This window comes from Anarrhichthys ocellatus, unplaced genomic scaffold (assembly GCF_004355925.1).
Source record: "Anarrhichthys ocellatus isolate YVR2014 unplaced genomic scaffold, GSC_Weel_1.0 scaffold17, whole genome shotgun sequence".
Taxonomy (NCBI): Eukaryota; Metazoa; Chordata; class Actinopteri; order Perciformes; family Anarhichadidae; genus Anarrhichthys; species Anarrhichthys ocellatus.
In genome coordinates, this window is record NW_022280047.1 from 212,323 (window position 1) to 224,538 (window position 12,216).

The 12,216-nt window shown below is 41.2% G+C and overlaps 1 protein-coding gene across 1 annotated transcript in view; it reads right to left on the reverse strand.

Moving 5' to 3' along the window:
- Positions 1-2,203: 2,203 nt before the first annotated feature.
- tmem8b (transmembrane protein 8B) overlaps positions 2,204-12,216 on the reverse strand; it is a 43,209-nt gene continuing 33,196 nt past the window's right edge. The window contains exons 12-13 of the mRNA XM_031856257.1: positions 7,349-7,465; positions 2,204-3,342 (exon numbers count right to left, since the gene is read on the reverse strand). Coding sequence (XP_031712117.1) covers positions 3,007-3,342; positions 7,349-7,465 — 453 coding nt within the window. The 3' untranslated portion in view covers positions 2,204-3,006. The remainder of the gene's footprint in view (positions 3,343-7,348; positions 7,466-12,216) is intronic.

Genomic DNA, 12,216 nt, shown 5'->3' on the forward strand with positions numbered 1-12,216 from the left:
GAACGATAGCATGCAGATGTTAGCATGCCAGAGCTGCTAGCATTGCTTTAGACGTGTCAGAGTAATAATCCTGTTAGATATGTTAGCCAAGAACCCATGAATACAAAGAAGGTACTTTCTTTGGTTCCGTGTGGGGTAGAAGTACAGGGATCTCCACTGCTTGAAATTTCAATATCTAAGACTTTGTCATTTTGGTGTAATTTGTCTCATTAGGTGCAGTCACAGGCCTTTTATTCCCACCAAGGGGTTCACGCTCCACTTGGAATATCGAGTCTCTTATCACACACATTTTCATTACTCTGCTTTTCGTCGGAGTGGCAGGACAGTGACGGAGAAACTCCCTGAAATATATAGAAGTTCACAAACTTTTGTGTTAATTTAACCAGTGTTTCGTTTTGCATTTCAATGGCACTTTATTTCTTATTTCAGTATCAACTGAATCCTTTTAGAACACTGTTCCTTAAATTATCTGCCGGAACTACAAAAGTGAAGAGAGCCAATTTGTATATCTTCTTGATGAGAAGTGGAGAGCTACAAAGACTCTGTCCAATATATAGGTTGTGTAGGTTCTACCTTATTAAGTTTAATACATAATCTTAAATGTAAGAAAAGGATAGAAATTTGAGTATGATTCAGCACAATTTAGATAAAAGCACAAAGCAAGTCCACGCTCTATTGGTCATATTGCTCCTGTTTTTTATTTAGAAACATCACTTAACTGTGGACAGAAGGAGACAGAAAATAAATGTATAACAAAAGGACTTTAAATACTAAATATACCAAATACCAAAAAAAATACCAAATGACCTTATTCCATCACATTTTTAAAAGCTCAACAAAAACAACTGGAGTAAAGAATTGATGCTACAGCAGTGGCAGCTCTGGTAAAAATGAGGATTTATTACAGTTTTCTTTCTCCTCTGTCTTGCCCTGTCAATTAATGTCTTGCTTGCAAAGAATTGAATGGAAAAATATTGAATAGGTCACTGGAGCGAGGGTGTAGGTGTGTGTGTGTGTGTGTGTGTGTGTGTTTATTTTGTATCACTAGACACCTTAAAGGACTTAAATACACATTCTTGCCGAGAATTAGATGAGAAGATATACAGGCGTTCAACGTTCACGTCCGTCTGCCAGGAGATGCTTAGCTTAGCTTAGCATAAAGACTGAAAACACAGGGAAACAGCTAGCCTGACTGAGCCTGAGCCTGTCCAAAAATGTAATAATCCACCCACCAGCATCTTTAAAGCATCTAATTAGGCCATTATCTTTTAGTTGAATCTGTACAATTAACAATGTATAAGAACAGAATGCTGTCAAGACATTGTTTCCCTGTTTTCAGTCTGAAAAATTGTACCTGCTCACATCAACTCACCTGCATTATTATTCTGAACATGATGTATTTTTTGCTAAGTTAACAGTTTCCTGATAGAAACACATTCATGGTCCCCAGAAGATGAATTGCAATCACTTTGATCCCCTAACCTTTCATCTAGCGCCATCGTCTAGTAAAAATTACCTTTATGACCAAATACCTGCAAAACTAATTACATTCCCATCAGCCTCAGCTTGTGATTAGAGCTAATTAGCAAATGTTAGCATGCTTGCACGTCAAACTAAGATGGTGAACATGGCAATAAAGTTATTAATAATTATTCTTATGTACAGCCCCACAGAGCTGCTAGCATAGCTCGTAAACTCGTGTTTACTAGTGTGATGTCAACTCTAATTCTTTTCTTTTTCTCTTATTTCATTGAAAAAAAGTATTTAGTAGAGATTCTAATCATTATGGCTTTTATTGTCATCCATATAAGAGTTTGAAGCCTTAACTGAATTTATTTTAATCTGACCCATCATAAACATCACAGAGTCATGAAATTGATGTTTCTTTTTGAGTTTGAAGTGTTAAATCAACACTGACGAGCTGCTGATGGAATAAGACATAAAGCAAAGAGTCAAATACCTCCCTCTTATATAAGAGAGAGGCTACATATCGACAGTACGCTCTGAAGCTGCGCTCACACTGCTGCTCTATGGGAGAATTATTTATCTCTCTATTCCTGGGAGGACACTGTTGACAGCATCTCATCTCACTGTCTGAGTACCGCCGGCTTCCATTAGGACAGGGATTGCAATGTGATGTCTTTGTGGGAGGTTCACCGGTTGCACTATGTTTAAAAGCTTTGAAAGCAGAAGTGATACCGAGGCAAGAAAGAAAAACATTTATTGTTTATGAATGTGGTATCACACAGGTCCTGTCAGAAAAGAAACAGGGAGGTGAGGTCTTGGTTTTGAGGTCTCTGTGATAATCCTGCCCTCCCCTCTTCATCTTTCACAACAGGCAGCTGGACTTTGGAATTGTTCACCGTCGAGAACAACCTGCACATTCGTGTAAAAGCGATACATTGCGATTGCAAAAGACAGTCTAACATTCCACATGACGACTAGGCTTTACATTTGTGATGCCCACTGTAGTTTATATTGTTATAAAAATGTACAGAATAACATTTTTTGTGTCTCAGTGCAAAAGATATATTCGAAAAGAATTTCAGAAAAAGCCGTGCCCTTGATAAATGTCCCCTCCCACCCACGTCTCCCCCCTGATCTGTGGCCCCCAACAGTATAATAACTGGCCCGTTCACAGGACCACCAATAAATAACCAACAGAAGCAGTTTTACAGTCACCGTCAGATAGCAGCAGTGTTTCAGCTTTGACTTTAAATACATATTCACAAACAACAGTGTGCCACTGTACACCCACAATTCTTCAGAACAACTTTAACTATAGATAATAATAATTACAGTTGTATTGATAGTAATTACCATGACGATACCAACCCCCCTCCCCCCCAGAAAAAAGAAAAGAAAATCCAATGTGTCACATCTGCATTAAAGTATTTACATTGCTTTTTCAAGTTCTCTGGCTTAATTTCCCGTGTGTGAATTTCCCAAGTAAAAGAAGGCAATGAAGTGTCTCTAAGGTAATAGGCTGGGTGTATGGGGAGTTTATCAGCTGGTGCAGATGCTGTTGATGGAGATGATGGCGGGGTCCACCAGGCCCAGCTCCTCGTGCTCGTTGACGCACAACTGATAGCCGCAGCCCCGCCGGCGCTTCAGCGGGGTCACCTTGGCGTCGGGCTTGGCGCGGGGCGGCAAGAGGAAGCCCACGCTCCCCGCGATCAGCATGTGCCAGATGCTGTGGATGTAGAAGTAGTTCTCCTCCGTCTCCACGAAGGCGTAGAGGGCCACGGCTGACGTGGCAATCATGGTGCCTGGGAAGAGGAAGAACACCCAGCGCTTCCAGGTGGGCGGGTAGCAACGCCGCCGGCGGATGGTGCGCACCGTCTGACGGACACATAAAAAAACGTTTTTCAACATCACCATTCAGACCATTTTTTTATTAGGTTTAAAGCAAATTTTTGTCTAAATGTATTTATTAGTTCATGCAGTGTTGAATACTTCGTTTTGTTTTTTGTTACATTAATATAACTATACTTGGGTGCTGGGAAATGTTGTGACATCCTTGGACAGAAAGTGCGAAATAAGTAAAATAGTCTGTGGGACATATCGTTAAGATGTAGGTAGACCTGCACTAAAATGATTAAATTAACTTCTCTTCCGCATTTACGGCAGACTGATATTTACGGAAAAAAGACAAGATCTCTGCCAGCTGTGATTGGTGGTTCCTCGACACATGGTTTGTGGTGCGCCTTCAGCCTATAAATAGGCGCTTGGGAATATTGCTTTTGATCGTGCCCTTCTGCGAGTCTACATTGACAACAATGGATTTTAGGACGCAGAAGAAAGAAAGGGGCATTTGGCGGCCCCTGAAAGAGTGGAGTTAAGAGTTTATTGGAAGAAGAGGAATTTCCATTTAAGAACTGCTCAATGACAATAATCCGAAATACCGGGTACCACTTACTAACCCAATTTATTACCATATGTGCCTATTTTCAACCACACACAACCAGAGAAAAGGAGATACATTTCACTCAGGTAACAGAGTAATCAAACCGCTAAACCAGAGAAACAATGAACAGTTGGTTTGACACTACTTTGAAGAGGAATTTAATGTCGTATGCTCCTTTAGAAGATCCCTTGTGGCAGTACTGTGCTTAAAGGTATCACCAAACGCTTTCGCCTAAATAGAGAAAAACCTCCCGACAGCAGTTTAAGTTGTTGAAATCTGGGAGATAACTTCAGTTTATGAAAAAGAAAAACTAAATGTCCAGTGTTCTTTCCTAATGAGTTTCAAATTAATACACTCCTTTCCAATAAACTTTCTAAGAAAATCAGTTGCGCGTCAATTTCTTTCCAGAAAACTATTAGGAAACCAAGGGACCCATTCAATTCTACAGTTAATTTCTTTTCCAGTTGATCTCAAAGGCCCTCGTGTTTAATGTTCTTCTTTCCTTAATTTAATGAACACATTTCATGTATAAGCGGGATATTGAAGTGGGAGATCACACGGGGAGCAGTCATTCAAAAATGGAGACCAATGGAATTTGGGTGAGGCAGCGGCAGGCCGGTTCGCTTTGATTGGAGGGAGGGAGGGAGGGAGGGAGGGAGGGAGAGAGAGAGGATTCTTCATAAATCCCTGTTGGTTTTTAATTGTCTGAAATTTGCATTTATGCCTCCCGCCGCAGCGTAAAGTCCATCACAATGATCATAATCAGCCGATAGATGTTTTTAAATTAGTCACCAGTGATTGGACAGTCACCACTTTGGCTGTTTTTTTGTTATCTACGCTCGCGTTCTGTTCTACCAGTAACATGTACAAGATGTTTCTTTTTGTTTAACACAGAGCAATGAGCTCATTCGTCGCCGAGTGTGTGGCGCAGAGCGACTTGGACATTTCGTTTCTTCCTAAACAGCGTTCAGAGAGTGCTTCGTTATTGAATTTGGTTTCTATTTTCATCGGTTCATAAACACCGATTGCTTTTATTCGATTTATTTTTTTTTTTCTCCAAATCATTTCCATAAAGAATCCCGACACTGTCGAGGGAAATGTGAGCCGTTCACGAGAGATACAAATAATTAGATGCATTCTGTCGGTAAAATGGCTCTGATTGAGTTATTATGCCAAATGCATTTTAGGTTAAATACTAATAATCTATGTGAAGCCAAGTGAGGAAAAACATGAAATATGTTTGCTGCTCCAGTCATTTTGGAACTGCACGTTTGTTTTTTCCCCAGTTAAGACAAACAATTGCAGCCCTGGATGATCTTTTCAGGCATAAAACCTTGTTTAGTTTGGAGGGCCGGAGATATTCGGCATTGACAGAATTGAACTTCTCCCTACTGCTGCTGACACCTCTGAAGCAGCAGACGCCCCCGTGCCCTTCACTTGACTGATCTAATTCGGTTGTGTCTCAGAACGTTCAGAACGTTGGGGCTTTGCAGGAACATGACACGTTGAAATGAAAGGGGGCTCTTGTAGAAAAATGTGCAGCGCTCAAACTCGGAGGCGCGGCGGCACAGAGTGCTGAAACGCAGACGTACGCTATTGAGCAGCTGATGAATTATGAAGTGTCGAGCGATCAAAGTGCGAACGCAGGTTTGAAGAAAAAAAAAAAAACTGCTACATTAGCATAAGATCCAAGTGACCTTTTATTGAGACGTCGCTGCGCTAGTTAGTGTGGAGTTCATCGCCATAGAGGGATTATTTGGCTCTGTCTCAGTCGTTTTTGCATCGCACAAAATCTGTGTACCATTCTGTAGATATTGTCACAGTATACCAGACCGTGATATTTTATATTTGTCAAATAACATATGTCAACAAGCCATCTGTAATTGAATTACAAATGTGCCAGAGCCGAATGAAAGACAGCCAAAGTGGAAGCCAATGGCTTCATGTAAATCTCGTAATCCACATTTGATTGATACAGTAGTAGTGTGCGTGAATTCTGAAATGCTGTTGTTAATCTCAAGAAAAGGTTCTCCTCTATGGTAAAATATACTGTCTCCTAGTTTTGGTGCTAAAACTGCTAAACTGGATTTAACATGGTGGAAATAAACAGTGCTTCGTCTTCCACTGCTTCTGTAGGATCCTCCAGCTCAGAGACCCGGTAACTCTCACGGCTAACTCCCACACTTTACTCAAAGCGAAGCTTTCTCCAAGGAAACCACAAACCTTGTTTTCAAACTCATGTCAGAGGTTTGGTGTTAAAGGCTTTTATTTTTACTTTTTTCAAGAAACCTTGCCTGAAAGACTTATTTTTTATCTACTCAGTTCAGGGAGCACATTATGACTCGGAGAAGAGTCAGTGGAAGTACAAGCTGACTTATAATGGAACTACAACCCATGACTAATACCCACAGGCTGCAAAACTTTTAAAGCCCCTTCCATGCTAATGTAAAGGAGCTTCATTGGTCAGAAAGCCACAGTTTTTTTTAGCCATGCACATGTTCCATCCCCGAGCTTAAACAATGGATTAAATCCTGTTACACGTACTAGCATGAGGAACAATAGAGGGACAGTGCTGACACATTTCATCTGCATGTTTAAACAAGCTTGTCTATTAACGTCAAACACACATTATGTATTAAAATGACTAGTCAGCAGTCTCTGTGATGTTACATTGTAAACAACTAATCCGTGTTTAAATTGAAAGGAGGAGAGCTAGTAACATTAGCAGCACCGCTAAGGGACAACGAACGAAGGTTCCGTTCAATTACATTATGATGTGTTCAGGCTCTGTTCAGTGAAAATGGGCGAATGCAAATTATAACATTAGCATAATGTGTTCACATGTAATCTGTAAAATGTAGTGTTGGTGAGAAACTTAAATAAATCCAATTGTTTGAAGGAGATGTTTTCATAACAACATAAATAGATATTAGATGTGAATTATGACCTGTTTATAAGCAGATTATAATACATCAATGAAACTACTGATGACAAAATTTGTTTTAATCAAAGAAAATACAATCTTTTTTTTCCTGGAATCATTTGAATTGTGTGTTTTTATGAAGAAAAAAATATATATAACCGACTATAACAAAGTAAAAGGATACATTTAAAATGTTTGATGCTTTACAGACTTCAGAGCGTTGAAAGGATTTTTGGGACGGTGGCAAAAAATGTAGCCTTGTAAAACAACTTCTATAATCAAACAACAAAGGGATCTGTTTCTGCCAATATGGATCATCAATGATCATCAATAAGTATCAGCGGCAATAAAACGTGATCAATGATCTTTAAATGTTATAGTAGCAACCATGAATTGACTGGTCGACTAATTGCGCACATCTCTAGCGACTATGGTGCAAGTAAACTCATTATGGAATAAACCCATTTTAGCTTTAGGCTACTGGTCTACTGTGTAGTGAATACATGAGTTGCTCTTACCCATGCCACGGCCATGATGCCCAGAGCAAACAGACTGGGTCCCAGCAGGTTCCACAGACCGTGACGGTCTAGCTGCAGAGCCATGGACAGAGACATCGCCCCCAGCAGATACAGCACCTTGACAGAAAACACACAGATCAATAACAGCCCTCCATAAAACACTGTTGACACTTTTTACTTCCCCAGTAAAAAGGAAGACGTTTATGTGGTCTGGAAACAGCACATCGCTGCTTTTGGAGAGAAAAACTACTTTACAATTCGAATTTTCTCCTCACATGTGAGAAAAATGGTGACAAAAGCTTTGCAGTCTTTGAGTAATGATTGACGTTTACCAAAACACCAGGAGATGGTTTTCATTCAGTGTTTGTGGAACTACATTTTCATTCTTTCTGCACCTGTGTCCTGCTTTTTTTTTCTTGCTTTTTTTGGAAATGAGCATTCTACTTTTCCTAACACAGCTGGCGCATTCATGGAGGTCTCGTGTAGAACTGTGTTACTGCAGAAAAAAAGAAAGAAAGTTTGAATGTACCACAAACAGGCAGGAAACAGAAGGAGTGGGCGGGTGCAAGTCAGTTCAGTTAGGTGAGAAAACTGAGTAGTGCAGTAAAGAAGAATTGAAATATCTTGTCTTTAATCATTACATTACATTCATTTAGCAGACGCTTTTATCCAAAGCGACTTACGATTCAGATTCTATCACATTCATACACCGTAGGAACAGCTACGGGAGCAATTTTGGGGTCAAGTGTCTTGCTCAAGGACACATCAACATGCGACTAGTGGAGCCGGGGATCGAACCGCCGATCCTCTGATTGAAGGACGGCCCTGCTCTCCACTTAGTCACAGTTGCCACAATCATTTGGTACAAGTCCCTATCGTAATGCACAACGAAATCTTGTGTTGAAAGTGGTAACAGTTTGTTCTTAGTTTAGCAAGAAAGCTCATTTTGAAACCTATATTCAATTAACAACTGAGAGTGGAGATATTCTGTATTTTTCTTATTATCAACCAATCCCACTGAATATATCGTATTCCTTGTTCATTGTTGCGCCAAAGATAATAAAAACATATCAATGAGCCACACTATTGAACTGGGTGACACGTTCCTTCATTATCCTAAACACCTGTTTATTTTGACTCAATCCCACATACACAATATGCACCAGAGCACTGTGTATTATTTTGCCACTGAAAATAGTCCTCAACAAATGCACTATTTACTCCTGTTTGAGTAATACAAAGCTACAGTGCAGTATTTAAGGAGATTAGTATTTTTTTTTTCCAAAATGAAACAATATATTTGTTAAATATTTACATCTTCTGTACGAATGGAATTGGGACATTTAAGTCAGAAAGCATTGAGAGATGGGAGGAAAGATGCCAACCATATCCTGTAATGTCAACTGTCACTACAAGAGCTGGCTTTTAGCAGTAGCGTGCAAATCTGTGATAACAAAAAAAATGTAAAAGCCTGTAATTATTGTAAACATGTTATCAGTTTAATGCATCAGTGCTGGAATACTGTACATAAGTGCTTGCAGAATATTACACCGACTTAGCATCCTCTATATGCGTGAGAGCCCATGCTATAAATAATGCCAGTTTAGCTTCTTTCTTTTTTTTTCCAAGCTCACAATTTGACATAAAGCCACAGGATATAAAAGAAATAAAGTAAGAGTTGAAAAAATCAATAAGCTGTGCTACATATGCGTTGGGAGAACTTAAGCCTCTCCAGGATGCCTGAGGTCTGCGTTATTCTGTCTGGAAGGAAACGTGAGGAGAAATTGGGGGGATTTTTGAGCGGGCAAGGGATGACCCATGCTGCAGGAGAACACCACTAATTGGCACAGACCAAGGAGGAGAGCAGCAGCGTGGTGCAGCCCGAGGACTCGGTGCACCAACAGTAATCAGTCATACTGCACCGCTGGATCGCACAGGGGCCTCCAAACATGCATGTATACATGTATAGACCCTTTACAACAGACGTCATGATTAAGTCACGGTGTTAGCTGGAGGCCAAACAAAGGAAAGACTGGAGGCAAACACAAATCTGAGAATAGTGGGCTAAAGTTACACACTTAAAATGGGTGCCAGAATCGATATCGCATACATTTGAGATGATCCAAAGCTCTGGCGAGCTACAATATCGGTGAAGCGTTCAGGGATAGAAAGAAACTGCTGCTAATAGTTTAGCTTAACCGTCCGCTAACCACCTCAGCCGTCACGGTTGCTGCACTGCAGCAGGCTAAATTATAAGAGAGATTGAGAAAAGGTTTGCTAATAGGCTAAACTATTAGGGGAATGAAGAGATGGCCAGCTGTTGAGCTTTTTTTCTGCAACCAGTGTAGCATAAAAGCATGGTTGTATTAGCAAGCTGACTCAGGGACGGCTGGCGGCTTAGCTAGCTTCCTAACTTCACCATGCTTTAATGCAATACTGGTGACAGCAAATGATCCGAACAAAGTTGTCATTTATCTGGGTATAGCAAAGTGCTTTCCTCCACTTTGATAACTTTGTGTGGATGATGCATTAAGTTAAATTTGACTAACTTAGCGGCTGGCTAGTTAGCTTGCTACTTTGCTGATTCCACTATGCTTTCGTGCCTACGTTACACTGGTTACAGAAAATGAGCCCAACAGTGGACTGGTGGCTGCTAGGAGACTACTTTATAGAGAGGAGAGGTTGGGAGCTCCTTAGACCAGCTAGCTAACTAGCTAGCTCTGGAGATGGACAGGCTAGTTAGCCAACTCGCCAGCTGTCCTCTCCAGAACTCCCGTCTGCTCTCCTCCCGGCAAAGAAGCCTGCCAGCGGTGTAGGGGCCGGTTGATTAACGTTAATTTTCTAAAAGTAACAGCCGTGGTTACTGGGGAGTGATAGTACATATTGAGAGAAACTCATATTTCCTCCTGCCTTTATAAAACAGCAATAAGCCAACCAAACTTGTTAGCCAGTGTTAACAAGTGTTATTATGCTGCCTCCAGATACGCTCCGCCAACAAGTATAAAGGTCATCCTGTTTACTAACAGAAAAAGGGTCAACTGGATGCAATAGAGAAACCTTGTGTTTCTGCATTATTAAATGTGCTTATTTGAAAGAGAAAACAAAAAGCAAACAATGTCCGTTTTATATCCATCACATTTTACAGATCAATGTCCTGGTTCAACTTTTACACAGCACTTGGCGTAGCTGTGCGTGCACAGTTCTTTTCTTGGACTTTTTGACCTTTTGGGGGACCAAAATTCACACACACACACACACACACACACACACACACACACACACACACACTATCTCGGCCCTTGGGTCCTTCACCCTCTACTGCGGTCATGGACTTCAACAAACAAACAAACACATACACACACCGTCTCTCTCTAGTACACAAACACACAAAGCTCCACTTGCCAGTCCTGACATGTGCGATTTGATTAGTGGCTGCGTTCTGCAGCGCTCAGCAAAAAATGAAAACTCTAGAGGACAGCAGATGTTCGTATACACTCCCTCCCTCCCACTACTCCGCCCCCCTCTCTCTCTCTGTCATTTATGGACATGAACACACACACACACACACACTTTCCCTGAGACTGCTCCCTCTTGGAGTGCAGCCAGGGAGTGACCCAGGGAGAAGGTGCACCTGTTAGTGTTTACTGCTATCCACCGCAATATGTCAACAACCGCGGAATTCAGAGCACATTGATCTTGTGATTATTAACTAAAGATTGAGGCATATGCGGTACCCATTGAAATCTCTCCGTCACTGCTCTACTTCTCAGTCCGCCATCACCTCTTTGCTGCGGGGTTCACCTCACTAAACAGCCATCACAACATGGAGCTCTCGGTCAACGCATGACTGCAGACGTACGTTTTTTGACGTACAAAATGCCGCCCATCATCTGAAGTTGTTGCTTGGAGACACAACCGAGCCAATCGGAGCCTTTCGTGTGACCGGATCGGACGGTGTGCTGCTTGTTAAAAAAAGGCAGCGATCTGATCTGTAATAAAAGATCAGATAGCTCAAGGCTCCTACACTTTGTCATGCACTGTAGATGTAGTGTGTTCGACTTCTCATATCGAAAAGCACACAAGTATCGGGACAAATGTGCCTACACTCCCTGCTCTTTGGCAAACTACAGTTCCATTAAAATAGTCCCTTTTCTATGAAGGCAAATCACTGTCAAAATCCGTGAGCGCAAATGAGATCCATGCACGCGCGAAAATCAAACAGCCGCGCACGTATTTTACTTTGACGAGCGCTTTTACATCACTCCGCGAGCAAAATGTCGTCTCGCGCGAGCAAAAGTCACTCGCGAAGCTTCAACCCGCTCGCTCGCGAAACTTCAACCCGCTCGCTCGCGAGTCTTTTACCTGCTCGCTCGCGAGCAGTTTTTCTTTTTGACAGTAAGTGGGCGGACCCAGTCGCCATTGTATCTCTACATCTAATTGGTTATAATCCTCGTCTTGGGATATACCGGATATCACTCTGACACAGACGCTAGGGGGAGATTTTCAGATTGCAGGTCAGGGGAAAATAATGTACATTTTACTGCACGGGTACTTTTACTTTCTGCACTTAAAGTACATTTTGCTGATAATAACATTGACTAAGGTTTTGAATGCAGGTATTTTACTCGTAGTGGATTATTGTTTCATCAGTATGGTTAGTACGTTTACTGCAGTGAAGGATCTGAATACTTCTTCATCCACTAATTACTTGTCAGTGATTTAACATTTAATATACAAACAGTGGTCCCTAATCTTGGCTCCAGATCTTTGAGCAGGTTCAAATTGTTGCTCATATTATCTACAACTATATTATATCTCCTCTGTAAACACAACAGTATGATTAAATATGATCACATCATGTTTTAATC